The sequence below is a fragment of the Vidua macroura genome, chromosome 21 (genome assembly GCF_024509145.1).
Source record: "Vidua macroura isolate BioBank_ID:100142 chromosome 21, ASM2450914v1, whole genome shotgun sequence".
NCBI lineage: Eukaryota > Metazoa > Chordata > Aves > Passeriformes > Viduidae > Vidua > Vidua macroura.
In genome coordinates, this window is record NC_071591.1 from 2,099,070 (window position 1) to 2,119,554 (window position 20,485).

General features: G+C 42.9%; 1 protein-coding gene across 4 annotated transcripts in view; it reads right to left on the minus strand.

Moving 5' to 3' along the window:
* Positions 1 to 20,485, minus strand: part of DAB2IP (DAB2 interacting protein) — a 184,103-nt gene that overhangs the window by 150,228 nt on the left and 13,390 nt on the right. The window contains exons 2-3 of one of the 4 annotated variants that reach the window (XM_053996186.1): positions 14,135 to 14,315; positions 13,820 to 14,029 (exon numbers count right to left, since the gene is read on the minus strand). The exons of 1 other annotated variant lie outside the window; for it this stretch is intronic. In XM_053996186.1, the coding sequence (XP_053852161.1) occupies positions 13,820 to 13,850 (31 nt within the window). In that variant the 5' untranslated portion in view covers positions 13,851 to 14,029; positions 14,135 to 14,315. Of the gene's footprint in view, positions 1 to 443; positions 728 to 13,819; positions 14,058 to 14,134; positions 14,316 to 20,485 lie in introns of those variants that run through there. 2 more of the 4 variants (XM_053996187.1, XM_053996188.1) reach the window with 2 other exon arrangements.

A 20,485-nucleotide genomic window follows, 5' to 3' on the forward strand; every position in this document is an offset into this window, starting at 1 on the left:
TCTGCAGGTCATTAGTGGGCAGGATTTAACAGGCTCACAAACTACATCTTGTCCTCTGCAAGAGGAAATACAGACTGCTGAAAACTAACTGCTTGGTCTGAGATAACAGAAAAAGAGACTCCATAAGCAGGAAAATGAGACCTGAGAGTTCTCTGCATAAAAACCTAAAAAAGAGCTGCTGTTCTGAATTACAATTACACTCACACTGCAGAAAGTTTGGGTTAAGACCTATTGTAAAACAATTGCTACACAAAAGAGAAAGAGACAATCATTGTTCCAACTCTGCTCATTAAAGAAATTCAGAGACAAACCCCAGTCTTTGATCCCAGGCAGTGCTAGAAGGCAACTGTACATTGCAAATGAGACACATTCATTCCTAAAAAACCAAACCCCCCTGCAAGTAGAAAGTCAGTCCCGAAATTCCAAAGTCTTCCCCTGCTTACCTTTTTACAGGCAGGTCAAATTTTTGGAAGTAGTTTCTCAAAGCAGCTCAGACATTCCACGTTAACTCTCGTGCTGCAATAAACAGCTGCAAAACTCCCTGGTTTACTTCCCGGCTTGGTGTGCATGCTGAACCCCAGAAGAAATCCCACGCAGGGGAAAAAAAAATTAAGGAAAAACACCCCCAAAACTCAAAGGAGAAGCAACTCAGCCCTCGGGCAAAGCACAAAAAAAGTTCCACAGGGAAGCAGAAAGGAAATCCAGTGACAAGTAAAAGTTTGGATAAGAAAGGGAAGGCAGGCGTGCTCCCCTTGCCTGGAGTCCTGGCTGAAGGTGCCTCTCCGCAGAATCCACGGAGGCTCCCGGCTCTCGGAGCAGATGGTATTCACACATTATTCCCGAACAGCAGCATTCCCCAGTCCAATCAGGAGGCAGCACTCAAAAGCCAAGTGCTTCCCAGACTCTGTTACAGTTTTCAATAGCTATAGCACAAGATGAATGACTCAGAAAATGAATAAGCAGGGAAAATAAAACCTGCCTCTCTCCTCGGCAGAGGCACAGACAGGCGGGTCAGCAGCCCTCAGAGTGCTCAGCACTGGGTTCAGCTTGAATGCACCTGCTTTTTTCCCCAAGTCCTAAATGCTGATTACTTTTTCTGTGCCTTGAATTTGTCTGATCAGCTTCATCTTGGGTTAAAAGTTACAATAATTAAACCTTCTTCTTTTTTTTTTCTTTCAGTCTTAAAATCAACAATCATTTTTAAGAGTCAAAATAAAGGATGAACTATGCGTGTGCTCTTCCAGACAACTCAGACAAACCCCTCATGCCATCTCCTGCTGAATACATCAATATGTATTTCTAAGATTAAGGCCTGACTTTACAGACCCTGTTGCAAATGATATGAAATAGATTAATACATCCTCTGGTTTTGCCTGAAGTTTACCAGGAAACTTTAAATGACAATAAAACAAATATCTCTAAGAATATATGAAATAAAAACGACTACCAACTTTCAGGGAAAGTAAAACCATTATCCAAAAACTGGCCAAACTGAACTGGAAACTACTTCCAACTGCTCTGTGCAGCTTCCAAACCATCCCATCCAGAGGACACTTCTAAATACAACTCCTCAGCTCAATGCCTGCTTCTTCTGACAGCTGCAACCCAATAATAAAGGACGATCTGCTGAACAAAGCAAGTTACTCATGGAAACACGCACAGCACCCGGGCTCTCCCTGGAATACCGTGGTGCACTCCTGAGCTTTCCACAGCACGCTGGAATTCTCTCCAGCTCTGCAGCAGAAGTGACTGTGAGGAGGTCGTGCTGTGCTTGGTGCTCCTGCCCCAGCTCTGTTGCAGCACAGACTCTGCTTTTATTGCTGCTGCTCAGGGCTGAACCCAGCAAAGCTGGACACAGGCAAGAGGGATCACTTACATCACTGAAACTATTTGGGGTGAGAAACATTCCCCCAGGTCCCCCCGGACATTTTCAGATCTTTGTCTCTGGCTGTAAATTGATCCTTTGCATTCCTGTCTGACACATGGACTGTGAAAAACTCTTCAGGGATATTCTCCCTGCCAGGAGAAAGGCTCTAACAGCACTTCTGCAAACACAGGGCCAGTTGGAGAGACAATAAAATTTTGTGAACTCTGGACTAACTTTTACTGTTATTATTTTGTCTTTTTTTAATTTTTCTTCATTCTGGACCAAATAAGAGAAGGCTATTTGCATTTTACTTTCCTATTTTCAAAACACCAAGTATCAGGGTTTCTCCCTAGGACTCAGAACAGGACCCACATCCAGAGGCATCGTTTTGCTCCATCAGCCAGGCCCTGCCCACCCAACGCTAAGCAAACAAACCCACACAAGCAGCTCCAGCACAAAGAACAAGGGCTCGTGTTATAACATCTGCCACAGCTGCCCACCAACCTCCAGCTGCAGCTAGAGAAGTGTTTAAAGGTGTAAAACAAAACTAGAGGCATTTCTAGATCTGCTAGGAAAACAAACATTTTCTGAAGCCTCATTTTGGCAGGTATTTTCTGATCCCTGCACTAAGCTCCATAGCAGCCAGAATCATTTTGACAACTGACTCACTGAGCAAGGCGTATGCTGGGTCTCTGAGCCTCTACCAGCAGGAGGAATGCTCTGCAATTACAGCTTTTCCTTGTGCTGGTTCCTTGGAGATGCTCGGGGAGGAAGCACATCTAAATCCAAACATGATCCCCATAATGCTCCCAGTGCTGGGATAACCCTGTGTATGCCCCAAGGAACCTCCTGGGCAAACGCCCCGTTTAGATGTCATAAAGAACACTGGCTCAGGGTAAGCAGCTCTTTATTCTGTACATCCATCCCTAGGGTGGATTTGTTAGCCAGGGATGGGAGGCATCAGCACCCATCCATCCTTCAGGGCAGCACCAGAAGAGAAGGCTCCTGGCCAGCAGCTGAGTTTCATCCGTGGCATCCCAACAACCCTTGGCTGAAGAGCTCAGAAATGCCACTGGGTCAAAATGTGGGGCTCAGATCTCATTAACAAGGGACACTTCCTTCTGGGCTCCTCCAGCTCCTTTCAGCTGCCACCAGAGTCTCATTAATTTAAAAGCTTCTCACTTATAAACACCTCAATACATCAAATGTATGCTTGCAACTCCTCCTCATCTCTGCTCCCAGGAAATGCCTTGCCTGCGCACTCTTCCATCCCATCCAGTTATGCTGAATTCACCTTCCAGCTACGGCTGATGTAGAAAGTTCTGAGGGAGACTGGCAGTGCTGTGTGGAAGAGATGGATCCGGGAGGATCCCTCACAACGCTCTGAAGTTCCTCTCTTTTAGGAGGAATATAAAGAAGCCTTGAATTTGTCTGACTATGAAAAGATCCTTTTCTTTAATTCCAAAGAACCACAAGATGACTGTGACTGTTTCCAGCACCTCCAAGTATGGATGGTTACATTCCATTCGTTGAATGTTCCTTCAGGATTCCATCTGGATGGTTCTCCCTGGATGGTTAAGTGCCCATAATCCAGTGGGATGCTCATTTATTGACTGCTCTGCCCTCTTCTACTGATTTCAGCAGGGACTGAGAGGAAGCCACTGCATGCAATGGTTGTTTCCAACTCAATTTCCAACCTGGAAATTGCAGAATGCATCTACAAATCATTATGCAGTAATCTGCTGAATCCTTGATCTCCCATTCCTCTGGAGCTTTCCCACTCATCTCTGCTACCACACATAACCTACCAAAAAATTCTGTGTTCCCAGCCCTTGCTTCTGCTTTCCTCTCTATCAGGTGTGATTTTTAATGCACGCCAAGGTGTCATTGAGGCCAGGATGTCATTACTGCCCTCAAAAAGTACCTGAAGAATCTCAATTACCAACAGCAGACAAAGTTCAAGCCTGGCTGCCATCCAAGTAATTCACCTGGTTCAATGTGTACGTCAGAGACTGAAAAAAATATGCTGTAATTATTGTGTTATTAAAGCACAATGGTTTAATTTTATTTCTTTGTGGCACAAAATCTGCATCTGTGATTCACACCTATTGTGTAGGGAATATAATTCCACTAAAACCAGTAGCTGGGATCTGGTCTAGAAGGTTGTTCAAAAAGTCTAATAAAAATCTTGTGTTCTTTAAGGATTAACAACCAAATCACAAAGAAATATTGTCAGGACACAGAAAAGAATAAACTCAGAGGTGGTTCCAGTGCTGACAAGAGCTGTACAAACTGAGATCTGAGCAATTAGAAGACACAAAGAATACATAATTCATAGATATTTTGTACTCAAGAGTTTGCACACAAATAAAACATCTTATAAATCTTATAAATCTTCAGCGGCTTGAAGAAAGCTGCTGAGCTGTCTTTTATTCATGGAGCAGCAAGTGGCTATAGTACAAAAGAGAAATCCATAGCTCTGATATGTCATCCCTCCGAAATGGGTAATTTAGGGTTATGGTTTTGGAATCAGCACATTCTTCAGCAAGTTTCTTCCAAGATTTTTTTTTTTTTTCTGAAAAGAAGTAAATCCATACCACTACATTAAAAAGAACACTTCAAAAAGTCAGAGCTGTGAGCCACCACAAAATGACAATAATCTTTCTCTACACGCCTGTTTTCCAGAGAATGGAAAGAAAAGAATGGGTGGGGGAGAAGGAGAAAATAACGTGGGGGTTGTTTTAATGATTTTTAAAATCCATATGAGAACCTGTAAGTTTCTGTGAGCCTTTATCCCATGTAGAGGAGAAAAGTTACAGAACTCCCTGCACGAATCTCCAAATGAAGAGCAGCCTGTCAGGCTGTGTTCAAGGCAGTCAAGCACTGCAGCTCCCTGGAGAATCACAGAGAAAAATCCAGTAACCACTGCACCCACAGGTGATGCAAAACCCACAGGTTTTATTCCAGGGGCTGTTACGTCAAGGCAACCAACACAGCTTAAATCTCATTTCAGGCCCCCACATAAATGAGTGGTGATTCCCTGCTCCAGCTACAAGCAATAATAAATCTATGAGGCATCTCCACGAAAAGTTGGCAACTCAATTTGATTAGGGAAAAAAACCCCCCTGTTCTAAGAAATGAGACACAGCTTCCCAGCCTTGAATATTCCACCAACGTCCTGTGAGCTGAATTCATGCAGGTTAGTAAGCAAATGTAAGGGCTGCAGGAGGCAAAAAAAGCAACTCTCAATTACATTATTGCCACAAATTCTTCAGAGCAGCTTTTTCTGTCATTAATCATCTCTTGATTGTGCTGGCAATAAGCAACACAGAAGGAACCGAGGCTGAATTTTAAGGTAGATGGTTAACACACGTGGACTCTCAGGCAGAGCAAAAATTAAAGAATGGACTTCATTTGGCTGGCAGAAAAAGGGCTTTGATTTGGCATTCTTGAAGGTAAAAAGGCACTTTTACAGCAAGCACAGGAGTTTTAAGTCATGGTCACTCTGCAGGGCATTAAGACTTGTCACATGAGCAGCCCACTTGGATAAACACAACAGTTCCCAGCACGTCCAGAGCTGCTGGATATCCAAGGGAGCGAGGAGCTGCTTCCAGAGCAAGGGAACGTTCTCAAGGGGCAAATCTTCCTGAGCAGCACTCTGCTGGCTGATTTCTGAGAACTTTCTGTTTACTGAATTCATGCAAAATAATGCCTGGGATCTCAGAACAGCAGCTGAGTCCCTCAGTCCTGCAGTGCCACAGCTCCAGCAGCAGCACAGGGAAGGAATTGACCTTCTGATCAATAAATGGTTCAACCCATTTGTTTACAATGAGATAGTTTAAATCAAAGTAATTTAAACAAACTGAAAGGAAGATGGGGATTTACATAGTTAGGAAGGGGAAGCAGTGAAGTTTTTTCCCAGGTCCTTGGTACCAGCAGTGCTTGCTTATCTCTCATTTCCCAGCTTATGAACCTTCCCAGTGTTTGCCGACTTATTCAAATATTTTGTAGGAAAATGAAGTTTTTACACAATGTGACAGAAAATACTTTAGATGCCTGTAAGAGAAGAATGAGAACCTATGTATCTTAAATTATGCATTCTAAATTCAGTGAGGAATTTAACATATTAAAGAAAATAAAGTTAAACTTGTATTTCCCTCAGAACCCAGACACTCTCTGTGACTCCTGAAGGCCAGATTCTAACATTGGGATGGGCAAAAACACCTGCTTACATATTTGTTCCTATCAGCTCAAACTATGCATGCACTTCTCTGAAAATCCTAAAACTTCCTGCTGTAAAGAAAATGAGATTTAATTCTGTGTCTCAGTGGTCTAAGATGAGGTATGAGACATGAGAGGTAGATGCTGTTCTTCTAGAGATGAATTAATATAACTACATATGAAATAGAATAGAAAAGAGAAACAAGAAGTGTGAGACTCCCCTCTTAATATTTTCATGCAAATATTATAATTTGAAACACCACTGAAATCTGTCCTTGATTATTTTAAATTCTATTTCAGCAGGGCACAGAGCCCCAAGTAAAGCAGTGCTGCCCACTTCTATCTGCCCAGTCAACTGTTCACATAGTTTAAATGTTACTTCATTCCCTTAACCACATTCTTTCCACACAGTTTTAGGTCTCTGTGATATTAACATTGCAGTTGTGTCAGACTTGAAGCTCTGTTTATCAGCAGAGAATATGCTGTGGGAAATCCATAACTACTTCCTGAACAATATTTATGTAGGAAGTGGAATATTTTTAGTGGATTTCAAGCTGTATTCAGAATATACGGAATGCATATTAAACAGTTGAGAATCAATTTATTCCAAAAATCACCATCTGAAATTGTTTTCATAAACACGAATACTTTGTTGTCCTCAATGCAGCCAATTCTCTCCACTAACAGAGAAATAAGACTTGCAAACAACTTTTCCCCTCAATTTATGCTTTTTTTTGGTGTGCTTTCCAATAGACTGGATAGCAGAACATCAGCATGTGGAATGCTATAAATCCATGGAATAGCTGCATTTTTAACCATGGACTTTAATTCCAGGGTGAATTTATGTGGTCCTTGCCTAAATATATCCTCCTAAGTAAATTACTCATGCATCTGCCTGTAGGAAAGCTTTCTGCAGATAAAGAATCTGTTCCTAAATGCTACATCTGACAGCACATACGGCACAAAGTTCCATTCTTTTCTCAGTGGCAAAAAAGCCCCCCAAGCTGATAAAGGTGGGATGCACAGGTCCCTCTTCCCTCTGCCCAGACTGCTCAGGAGACAGGTTAATTCTGCCTGCTTCCTGCTCCTTCCAGTAGAATAAATATCTCAATGTATCAGTCTACTACATGTTTGTCTCCAGACCCTGTAAACAGAGGGATTTCTAAGCTCTTGTGAAGCACATTCCCACATTCATTTCCACTTATCCATGCAGAAGACAGTACAAACACATGCCTACCCCTGTGCCTTTAGCAGGATGGGTAACTCAGACACTCTCATTATCCTTTTTTTTTTCCCTCTCTCTTCTATGTTTCCTACTTCTTACCATTGGAGTTGTCCTGGTCCAAAGGATTATCTGGTTCCATTACTTCAAATAAAAGCATCCAACATGCAGTTCTCCATGCAGCAGAGGCATAAAAACACAGCAGTTGCCTAAGCTGATTCACCTGATTTATGAATTAGTGCAGCATCCATAAGAGGCTGTGTTTCTTCTTTTGTATTACATCTGGCTCCTTTTCCCACTCGATGGCTGGGTATTACAGCATGCAGGCCTTTTTCCAGCATCCTCTTAATGCATTATATTTAAAGTAGCAGCAACCTTTTTCTCCCATCCCCCAGACTAAGTTACAGCAGTAACTAGGCTGAGCTGGCAGCAAGCGCAGCTCATTCAGAGCAGGACCTGCAAGCGTTCTCCGAGTCGTGGTGCTGCATAAAGAGGATGATTGATACAATAAAAAGTAAGTGGGCTTTGACACAGCACGGGATGCACTGCACAAAATCCCACCAAAACCAGGCAGATGTCCTGAGGGTTCGGGGAATGCCTCGCTGAAACCAACAGTGTGCACCCCCACACGCACAAACACAAATTATGTCCTGTTCCCTCCTCCTCCCCCTCCCCGCTCCAATCTTTTATAACCCTGGATCTCCTCCAGCAATAGTCTGTTCCTCCACTCAGTTTATAATAAACTCTGCCATTGCCCGTGTCCCTCGGGCTGGCATGGAGAGGAAGGAGGCTGTTTGCAGAATGAATAGCCCAGCCCGTGCCTGACTGGGCGGCAGCTCCGGGACTCTGTGCCGGGCACTCGGAGCTTGCTGCAGCAGCAGCCTTTGGCTGGGGACCTTGTCCTGCATTTCCCTGCTCTGCCAAGCCAGGGCTGCTGCTAGGCTGGCGTTGGAAACGCTCCTGCAAAGGAGCTGAAGGACGAGCCCCAGCTTGGCTGGACTCGGATGGTAAATGACACCGGAGTCTCTCCACAGAGCCCGTATCAGCTGACAGCCAGATCGCAGCACTGCAAGGCAGGTCACCTTCACTCTGCTCCTCGGGTCTGCCACTACCTCCTCGAGACCTCTGGTAATTCACAACTGCTCCCTGTGCCTCAATCTTCTGTGACAGTGACATCGAAATGTATCTTATGTCACAGGAAAGGAGATGAAACCTCCCAGCTCTACATGCTTTGAACTTCTTGGATAAATGCTACAGTACAAGGGCTGAGGAAGAAGACTCCACCACCTGGCTGAGAAATAAAAATTTCATTTTCTTTGAAGACAAGTCCACAAAATAACAGAAAAATATGTCAAAGTGCAACTCTAAACCAAGCTGCGCCTCCAAAAGGTAGATTCATATTGCTGTTACAACAATCCTGAAATAATTCTTCAAATCTAGCTTTCAGGATCAATTTTATCTTGAACCCACAATTCAAACTCTTTCCTCCACACTCCAGCTAAGGCGTTAAGACATACCTTGTTTCAAAAGAATGCTTTTCACAGAATCCAAGGCAAGAATCGCTCTAGGCACCTAGAGCAGCCTGAGTGCATTTTGGGGTTGCCGTGGCTGGGCACTGAGGCAAGGCAGGGGTTGCTATTTCGGGCCCTGGGTACCGCTCCTGCCTCAGCAGCTCCCCCTTCCCTCCCGGAGCCAGGGAAGCGGCTCTGGAGCTCCCGCTGCCGCCGGGGGCTCCGGGCTGTGGGCGGACAAATGAATGGCTGGCTGAAGGCAGCAAAACACGGAGCTCTGCCTGGAGGAATTAACAGCAGCCTGACAGGACTCTGCGGTAATTGTGCCTTGCAAACCCATTTTAGCGCTGTTCCTGAGGGCTAGGCCATATTAATAGAAGAAAGACTCATTTCCATCTATTTGTTTTAAGTATTGCACAGTCTATAGCCTGTTAAATACTGTTCTGAGATCTCTGCCCTGGGGGAAATTACAGTGCTGCAAACCTTCCATTCTCCCCCCTCGCACCCTACGCTCCTGATGTTCTTTACAACTTCAATACTTCTCCCACTCACTGACAAAACAAAAAAACCTCCCTCTTTCCACCTTCCCCACAAAAACACCTACTCGGTGACTGCAGGCACACGGCACAGCCTGTCAGCAGTGCTCCACCTGCTCCGGGTCGTGTCCACGGGCCAGGAGCAGTCCCTGATGGAAAAGGTGCCTTAACTTCTGACTGGCACATTGCATCCCTCCAGGCTGTCAGAAATGGGTATGGAAAGAATTTGGAGAGCTTTTGGGGGTGAGGAGGCCTGAGCAGGTTCCGTACCCCAGGATGTGGGGATATACAAACACAGGCTGTGACTCACTGAATCCTCGATCACAAGGGACTAAAAATGCCTGGAGAATCAGGACTGTCGACGTAAAGGAACCCATAGTTCTGCAAGGAACATCTGAGTCAAGACAAATTATAGACAGAGAAACAATTTGTATTCTGCCACAAAACAGATGCTGCATATACATAATAGAGACCATTTAGAGCCAGAAAAGAATAAACACCTGAGAAGTCTTTCCTTGTGGAGAGTCAGAAATAATCCAGGAATACTACAGAATAGCTAAGATCAAGAAATCAAGATAGGAAAGTGAAAAGTAATAGTTATTTAGACCTCAATGATTTTTTGTGACAACCAATTTGATTTTAATGACATCCAAATGATTTGCTAATCTCTAGTTACAGACCTAGTAAAAATTAATTCTTAATGTCTAACTCAGAATGATGTCAATATTTTGGCTAAGACTCTTCACAACTCCTAACAATTGAGCAATTGTCATACCTTCTTTGTTTGAGCTCAGCTCATGCAGTGAGGCAAAGGAGCTCATGCCATGACTGTGAAAAACAAGGGACAGTTGGAAGACCAGGGCTTTGATCACTCGGGATTTTAATTGCTCAGGCACTGAAAGGAAAACTGCAGAAGTGAAGAGGGAAATGATTTTCAGACAAATGGCTGGATGGTCAGAGGCTGTGCTAGACCAAATCCTAGGAAATGAGCCAAGTGCACTGAACTAATGAGTGTGGAAAGAGAAGTCCAGCGAGCACGTTCTCTGCAATACCCATGAGGTTAAGTGGAACACAAAATGGAGAGTTTTGGAAAGCTGACTCTTCAAGGAAGGAATTTAGAAATTGTTGGATGGAAATGGAAATGGAAATTAAATGTCTTCTGTTACTGTCTAATCAGAGCATCTCTGCATTCCCCTCAATAGCTGGTTTGGAGACAGAAAAAGAACTTCTATCTAATTGCCTAATGGCTGCATGATATTTGCTTCAGCATCTTTTATGTCCCAGGCTCCAGTCGTGCTCAATATGTCAGACTACACTGGAGGAATTGGGAGCTGCTACTTCCTAACTCCTATGTCTTTTCCTAACAGATGGAATCATCACTCACATTGGCATTTATTTTACACCGTAACATGAAACTGTAAACTAGAAAGATGACCCTTGCTTCTGGTTTGCTATAAAGCTTGGGAAAAATCACCTCATCTCTCTTTAATCAGCCCCACAGATCAGCACTGAATCTTTATCATGAAGTAATTGTTTATTTCCAGATTAAGCAATACTGTCTACGTTTGCAGTGTAATGCAGTGATATAACTGGTCTTGATTTTATTTCAGGGGAAAGGGTTTCCTTTGTAGGTCTGTTTGGACCAGGTTTCCCCACTTCATGTATAGCAGCAATAGAACACAGCCAGCAGAGTCTATAAAAAGCCTGTTTTCTGTTCTAGCAGGTGCCTAAAGATCTAGAGGAAAAAGTAAGTAGAAATATTGTATAAACAAGTGCAGCCAAGAGACACTGTGAGAACAACACTCCATTCTTCAAAATAATATTCCATTCATGCAGAAGACAACTCATCCTCCTCAGTAGTGTCCCGCTATGGGAGAAACCCAATTTGGCCGTGCTGATCTGAAAGGTCTTTTCCACCCTCAGTGACCCCAGGATTCTGTGGCTCTGCAAGGAGCCATGGGAGCCCTTGAGGCTGGCTCTGCAGGAAGGAGCGAGGGCAGTTCCAGCTGCCTTTCCCTGGCAGCAGAGTGGGCTCCGTTCCCTGGCGGCGGCTGGAGGCGGCTCTTGGGAGGGAGCAAAGGCTCAGCGTGGTGCCCCAGCTGCTGCCACCTCCCAGCCCTTCCCGGAACACAAATTCCCATGTAGGAGGGAGCAATCAATGCCTGCGGGTTGAAAAGCCAGCGAGGCACAGACCTGCTTAACAAAACCCTTTGCCAAGGTTACCGGGGGTGTTGTCAAAGCCTCCTCTTTTGTGAGGACTGAATAACAATTCATACCCAGTAACCAGCTTCAGTTTCTTTGGCTTTACCTGGCACATTTTCAAAGTCACTGCTCATGGCTGGGGCTGTTCCCATTGAGATGCAGCTTATCTTGCCCTGGACAGCAAGTGCAGGGATCATCTGACTCCAGAACTTCATGCCAAAGCCCTTTTGTGCTGCTTTGCTGCTTGAGCTGAACTACAGCTCTTAGAAATGTGCTTGAATATGTCACAGACACAAATGGAAATGAGGCAGCCTTGGTTACTTCATACTGGGGGGAGAAGAATTTCATTTAGAGAAGTTAAATATTACTGGGGTCTTCAGGAGGCCCCAGTTGCAGAGCAGCCCCAGCTACGAAGATTCTTTGTGTGCAAATGCTCCTGGTATTAAATCAGTAGGCTTTTATCTTAATTTTCAGAAGAAGGTGATGCTCTAATCACACATCTGAGGTGGTAACTTTTCATCCAGAACTCAGCAAAGCTCCACCACGGAGAAAAAGCATGTGCAAAAAAAAAAAGGTGTAATGATTAAATGGAGTGTGAAAAGCTGCAAGATCAGTGTTGGAGAAAAAGGCAATGTGAAAGACATTCCCCAGGATATCGGTGCAAGGACTGGCTCCTGTCACACCTTCCCTCGGGGCTCTCTGTGCTGTGAACCGTCAGGAGTTTGGTGTATCAGCATGGTCTCTGGTAGAAGAGCAGTTCTGTGTCTGGCATGTGCCCAAAACACAGCCCTTCCTGAACCCCCTTTGCCTTCAGAGCCTTTAATCTCTATTTAAATCTCTGCCACAAACTAGTAAATCTTGTAATCATTAACAAACAAAATTCTAAAGAAAAGAAAACAAAATGCTTCAGAGTTACAGACTCCATAGTAATTATAGAAAATAAAACTACTTCTATGAAAGGAGCACACATTAAATATCCTACTGTGAAAAATGCCAACAATCAAATATAGTCAATATTTTAAAGACTCCAAAAATTGATAATAACATCAGGACATTATTTCAGGGTCACCAGAACATAACATCACTTCCTGCTACTGTAAACTTCAGACTGAGGAAAGTGTCTTTGGGCTTCTTTAGTAAAACCCTACTGGCAGTTTAATGGAGGAAAATAAAACTAAACTGACTCCTGGGCAGAAATAACAAAAGGTCTGCAGCACCCAGAGTTCTGTGCCCAATTTACCGAGCTGTCTGCTGAGATTCCATCTGAGCTGACTCTACAGATTCCTCACTATGTTCCTGCAGTTGTCTCCTAGAAACAGGAACAAGAAGCATTTGCTGTTTTCTCAGCTCTTTTGAAAAACTCTGCAAAGCTTTGTTCCCGTTCCGGGTGCCCTGGGATCCGTGTGTGGATGGACAGCCTTGGACAGTGCATTTCACCTCGCTGCCATGTTATGGAAATGAGATTCTGTTGTAGATGTCGGCGAATCCAATGGGAAGAATGATGATGTCTAACTCCATTTCAGAATGCTGAATGATTGCTTTATTATAATTATGTTATAATACATTAATATGCTATATAAAAGAGGATACTAAATATTGCATGCTACTTTCTCTAACTATCATATCTAACTAACTCACAACTTGTGACCCTGTTCTCCAGAGCCCAGACACAGGTGGATCCGACTGGCTGTCAGGCCCAAACAATCCACCATGGTCCAACCAAGCACTCACTCTGGGTAAACAATTCTCCAAACACATTCCACAAGAGAAAAACAAGGAGCAGAAATAGAAATTGTTTTCTCTTTCATTTCTCTCTGTGCACCTCAATAAAAAATCCTGAGAGAGAGAGAAATTGCCACAAGATACAGCAGCAACAGGTGTCACATTGTCGCCCTGGTTATCAAGAGTTTTCTAAAGCCTTCTGAGTTTACATTCTTGTAGAGAACTTTCTCACACAACTTTCTGTAAACAACCTATTGTTTTACATTCTTTCATAGAGGTGGAGAAATTTGATGCACAGGTGGTTTGTCCAGTGTCGTTGGAGAGGTGGCACGTTCACCCTCCAATCCACTGGCATCTTTTAAGAACTATAAAAGATTGGAGTCAGAGAAAATAAATGAGTCTCTTCATCATGACCAAGGCTGTGGTGTGTCCTTTTTGCTTGTGTCATTTGGTGACATCACATCAATGTATCATTAATAAAAACTCCCATGAAAGTACCCATAGAAAGGGAAATTCATTTAAACATTTGGGTACTTACCCAGGATCCTGAGGATATCCAAACATTGCATCAGTAGCTTACAAGTGTAGATTACATGGAAATTCACTCATCTGTCCTTCTTGCACCAAGCTAAATTCATAGTGACTGGAGCTCTGAAGGGATCTTACTGACAGCAACATGGGGGAAATCACATGCAGACTCTTGAAACATGGGCAGAAATTCCACCTGATGTTTCTGTGAAGGTTCAGCCTAAAAGAAATATAATCCAAATAAACTACTAAATCCTCAATAATGTCTGCTGGAAAAGTAGCCCTGGTGTAGCATTTATAGATCTTTTTGTATATTGAATATCACCTTTTCTTCCCTCTTCCAGGTATGGCCAGTTTCATACTCAGTGTAAATGAGGGAAAAATTGACATCCAGATCCTCTGAAATCTTGATGTCCACAGAGCAGTAGATTATTCCATATATCCATAGTTACAGTATAGAAATGGACTCCTTTCCATTTGCAAGTTCTCTCCAGAAATACATGGAACTAAAAAGAAGAAAAAAAAATTCAGATAGTGTTTAGGCACATGAACAAAGCTGCTGCATTAAAACACAGTGTGAACCCTCGAAGACTGTCAGTTTGTCTGCTCTGAGCCTGCTCCTTCTATTCCTTCATTTATTGTTTCCTGTCTTTCCCTCCTTCTCTCCCTTTCAGTTTAGAGATTCAGCTAATTGTTGTCCTTCCAGATCAAGCAGCCCCTTCATTTCCCTGGCTTTTTGAGGCTAAATTACTCCATATGGCTTCCTGCATTATGTGAAGCTCCCATAGCAAAATGTAAAGGTTTTGAGGTAACTTTTGTTTGGTGCTGTCACTTGGAAAGTGATACCGAAGATAAATGATGGCTTATTCTTTCTTAGGGTTTCTAATCTGTTTCTGGTTTATAAAAAAAAGCTTGTAACGTCTCTTTTTGAGATATTACTGTCAGTCTTCCTTTTTGTTGTCCAGTAACTTCTGGTTTCACATTCACTTTTTCAATATTCTCCCTTGCTTTAGGCAGAATAAAAGTATGAGAACACAGTCCCTGTTCTTACTCAATTAGCTCTGCCTGAGCCAAGCCCTCAGAAACAGATCGAAACACCTGACAGAGAAACCAGTTTTAACCCAGTTTTTATAGAGTTGTTGAGATATTGGTGTGGGTGTAAAATACTTCCAGCAAATCTCATTTCAGACTTGGCTAGAAAATGCAAAACTTCACTGAAATCAACAGGAAGAGGAAACAGAAGGTGAAAAGACAGAAAATAAATGCTCATCTTGGCATCCTTGGGAGGTTCAGACCTGCTATTCATTACGCTGGTGAACAAAAAATCCTGATTAATCAATCATCTATCCTGCACGTCCTTTCCTGACTCGTATGATACTTCTCCAGCTAGTCCACTTGAGGCTTATCCTTTGTCTTTCCTACAGAGTATTTTGGGAATCTAAAACAGTTATTCAGGAATCCCACCCTCTTGATTCATCCTTCCACCACAGACCAGCCCTCAGGTGAGGGATGCTTCACCCATTTACCCTGAAACACTTAGCTCAGCACAGATGAAGGTCAAATTGAATTAACATTTACTTACAGCATTTTAGGCAATACAGCTACAAAGACAAGAAATGAAAGAAAAACATTTTAGTCTACTTAAACCCAAATTAAATATACAAGTTCCTCTCTCTGTGCAGGTGGCTGATTGATACAGCTGGATTTCCACATCGAGGCATTCTGTCTCTGCTCACTTTACCCACTCATTCTAGACCCCCTTTCCTGGTGGAACATGCTGGGGTTTATAACTGATCTTCCTGTATATCTCATCTCCTCTAGAAACTCCAGTAAGGTGTTTCAGCTTCTTCATCTTTTCATTAACTTATTCATTTTCTGTATCAAGTCTGCCTTGCTGCAGTGTGTAAGTGCTTTAGACTCAGCTGCTGGTGCTGTCTGTTCAGATGTGTGTGTCCACCTCTCCCTACACAGTATTAGCATCCCCAGACTCTCCAATCTTCTTGTTCTAACTGTTCTTCTTCTTGTTGTTCTAACTGAAATTATTACAATGGTTGGAAGAATTAAAAGCACTTTTTTTTCTTCCTTTTTGGCAGCCTATTTTTATCTGATTTAACTGTGTCCTCGTTTGCCTTCTTATTCTGACAAGGAGATACAACAAATTTCTATAATCAGTTCCCATCACTTGATAGAATAATTTTAGTGTCAGATGAAACTGGCTTTGCCTGATGCTCAGAAATGCCTTTCAGGCTGCACAGACTATGAGATCCCCTCTTGAGCTTCTCTTCTGCTGCAGGTTTTTATTATCAGCACAAAATCCTCCCCGTGTCCAATTCTGCAGCCACAAGGGGCACGTCAATAAAACACATCTGTCCCAGGATCCTCTAAAGCCCTCCTCAGACACTGGAGCCGGGGCTTCAAAGCTCTTGGAGCTCCTGCATCAAGCACCAATTTAATTTCCCTTTCTTCATCAATTCTTCATTCTCTCGTGATGTCTTGGCAACATTTTGTTCCCGTTCAACATTCATCATTAGCTTCTTTTTTTCCTCTTACTTCCTTTTATATTCCTTTCCCTCCCATCTGCTAATTTAAAAGGAAATTGCCTGGTATTCAGCATTATCAGCCAATCTGTTTACTGTGCTCGTGTTCCAGTGAAGACCATTTCTCACACACTGAGCTGCTCTGCCTCACCCCCTACCCACTGTTATTAACCTCAAAGCCTGTATTTTCTTCCATATGCCACCTGGAGAGCTAAGTACCCCTCCAGAGGTATACAGCTCCCCAAAATTCAGTCTCTCTTTTTAGAATTAGGATGTGGAAACCAAGATCCATGTGGAAGAAGTGAGTTTCCCAGACAGGCCTTGCCTCCGTCCCAGGCAGTCCCAGCACAGTGGGCACATTGGCACCCACAGAAAGGAGAGGTCCTGGCACCATTGTGGCTGTTGGAGCAGCAGCATTCCCACCCACACATCCCACACCCAGCCAGGGGAGACCACCTCCATGAGGATCAAGCTTTTCCTTGTGAAACAGCTTCTCATAGTCCCAAATCCTTCCCTCCCACCACATCAGCTGTTCCCAGCAGTCCCTCCTGGAAGCACCTAAATCATCTCTGTTCCACATCGCTGCTTTTGATGACCCTGCCTTGCTCAATATTGCACAGTTTGTGATTTCATTACTGACAATAACTCTGATTTTGACCTCATGCTCCAAGCCTTTAAGATAAAAGATGAATAATACAAAGTCTCTTTGATCCCTGTCACAGTGGCTAATGCTGAGAGTAAAATGCTGAAACAGTCCTTGATAGCAACGACGTGAGAGTTTTGCTTACCCTGGGCCAGCAAGCGGAACTGGTGCTAATGGCTGTGGAAAGCCAGTGGGAAACAACTCACAGGAAAGGCTTCATTAAACCTCCAAATGCCACAATTCTCCTCTCAGGGTCTACTGAAATACTTTAGAGAGACCCCTTCAAAGGAGGTTCACATTGTGAGTGATGGTCCTATTGAATTATTTAAAATATCAATATAAACAAAAATATGCATCTGTTTCTATAGAGATGAGATCAGCTGATAAAAACGATCTCCACTATGAAATGTCAGATGTGAATTTACAAAGTGATCAGATCTTTTCAAATTCATCATTACCTTGGCTTTAAGTAGAGGAGTTTGGAATACATGAGAGACGTGAGATTACACCTTATCAAATATTGTATTTCAGGTAGATGTTATGAAATATCTGTGTTGATCTGAACAGAAATTTGACATCTTCTCTCTGTCCTCAAGCTGGACTGTGCTGAGTGAGGTATTCCAGCACATCTGTAATTTTAAGCAGCTAAGCAAACAAACCTGCTTCAAAGTTGAAGCATTTTACTTAACTGGTACTTTGATAAAAGCAAATCTTGACAAAGTCAGTGAAAGCCACACAACCTCAAAACAGCTAAGACCAACTTCTCTGGGGGCAATTATGAAAAAATATTAATATATATGTGTGTATATATATATTCAGTGCTTGAAATTTAAAAAAAAAACTCAAAAATGGCTAACTTTTGTATGATTTTGTTACTAATTATACAAATCTTTATGTGCTGAAATGAGTGGATTCTTGTGTAACGAAAAAGTAGATCAGAATAATTTTACTGAATATTGGAGCTTGACTCCTTACCAACTGCAGAAGGTATCATGCTGCTGTATTGTATGTTGCTTAGCAATATAATGTGAGAAGCAGCACCACAGACCTTGACAGCACCATTGTCCATTGAAATGCTTGTGAAATATTACCTGGGTTATTTAAAGGTAGCACACAGTCACAGAAAATAGCATGAAGTTTCCGAAAGCACAAAGAAGGCTGGAAAGAAAAGGCATTGCTATTCCAATGGCAAAAAGGTCTCCCTGGATGGTCTTTCACTATCTGAATGCAGGCAGCATAAATTAAATATGGAGAAATGAAAGCTGTGAAGTGTCCCTGCAGCTGTGCTTCCCAAGGATAGCTGCAGAGCAGCTCTTCCCTCGCAGTGGAACAGCTGAGGCCAGGATGTGCCAGTGCCTCTGCATTTCTGCCCCAGAGAGCTGCTGCTTGCTGTTCCTTGTCCTGCTTTGGAGGAAAAGTCCTGTGCCCTCACTCAGGCTGAGCAGAATATGGGCAAAGGAGAAGCAGCAAGCCAAGATGGATTTGTTCTACAAACAGATGACATGATAAGGCCTTATCAGTTAGATAAATGTGAATATTCACCTCTGGAGGCCTCCCAGCACCCCAGGGTCCCAGGCACACCCCCTGCACTCCCGTGTTTGCTTTCACTCCAGGCCCTGTAGCTGGGCTTTGTGTAATTCTGAAATGCCACATGACTGAGCTGGAGTGGCAGTGCCATGAATAACTCCAAGGGAAATGGGTTGCTCTGAGCTGCTGCAGTAGGAGGTCACAAACCCAAATCCACACACAGAACTGTGTCACCAGCACACTGAACCTGAACTCAGGGCCTTGCAGTTCACAACACAATCACTGGATTCACCAAGTGCTGTCAGCTGAGCAAGCTTCAGGCTCATATTCTGACTTGGTCATACAGAACTAACCTCACATTATGATGGTTCATAAAGAAGCATAAAGACACAGGAGCATATCTGCATCTTAGTAAAAAAATATTGAATGGACATGACAGATCCTAGGGGCCTTTCCAAGGAACAATTCAATATTCCCTTTTATAGTATTTGGCACACCACAGAGTTCATTCAGCTTGAATTAACTAATGGATTTGGGCCTTCCCTTTAACAAAGAGAAAAGATGTGGAGTTGCACTGACTGCAGAGTTACAGAATGTTTTAGACAAATCTCACAAAGTGATTTACCATAAAATCTGTGCTGGCTTTTCTCTAAACTCACAGGAACTTATGCTTCATATTTTAAAATGAGAATTTATAAAATGCATTTAGAGCATTTATTTTTGCTGATAGATGAATTACAAATAAACACGGGAAGTTATTTGCCTTCATAAAAAAGTGAGGATGGACAAAGTAAAAGATGCTGTGCTGTTGAATGAAACCAAAGAAGAGAAGCACAGGGTTCAGGTGGGCCATTCCCTTCCAACTTGCCCACAAACCCCACTGCATGAACACACAGAGCACGGATTTAGAGGAGGATCCAATTCCTTCCCACAGAGCAGAACCTCATACTAATACAAGAGTAGCAACAGTGAGACTTAACCTGTAATAAACCTAACACATTTTCACCCAAGAGAAATATGATTTTGATCTCAAGGATCGAGATGACACTCAAGGGTATCATTTGCACTTGATATGCAAGACCCATTCTCCTAAATCAACACAAAGTGAGTAGTGTAAGCAGGAAGGGCACTTCAGCTGAAAGTAATTATGTTTGTCTCCATATGAAGATAGAAGTGTTTGTTTCAGAGACCTTCCTGAGCTCACAGCTACTCCTTGTAGCAAACTGTGCAGCCTACTCGTGGTGTTAAGGACACGAGAGCCCCTTCATGATGCAGGAGTTCTAGAGAGGAACTGGAGAAAGGCTCTTAGAAAGAGCTGTTCCCCTCATGTGTCCAAGACGGCAGCATTTTCTCCCTGGAAAAGAACACAGGAGAACTTCTACAAGTCCCAGCTAATCACTGGGTGGGATTGCAGAACAAGGTATGGGTCATCAGAAATATTGCATTTTCATGACAGCCTTCTTTCAGCCTTTGAATAATTTCATACTTCTTTGAATTCCTTAATTTGGTTCCTTTAACTTAGCTTTTTTAAAACTGACACATCTTCTTGGTGTTTCAGCCTTGGTTTCCTTTCACCCAATCTGAAATGAAGATCTATTCTGTGCCTCTAATGGATTTTCTGGTTAAACACAAGTGAATGTATCATTCAGCCAGAAGGTTTTTCATAAGAGTGCAGCCTTACAATAGATTAAAAGCAGTTAGCTTTTACCAATACAGGCCCCTTTTCAGGTCTGATGCTTCAGAGAAGATCTGTAGAGACAGACTTCTGCCTTTACTCTTTATTTTCATCCTGAGGAGAGGTTTTTCAAATTCACTTAAACTAAAGTTGCTCTAGGTTTTTAAGTTTAATTTGCAGCTGAGAACCAGCGAAGGTGGCTGGCATGATACAACTGCACTCTGTCTCGCTCTGTGCACAAATAATTTTAGCAGGAGAATAAATAACAGCCCTGTTTCCATAGTCAATTGCTCA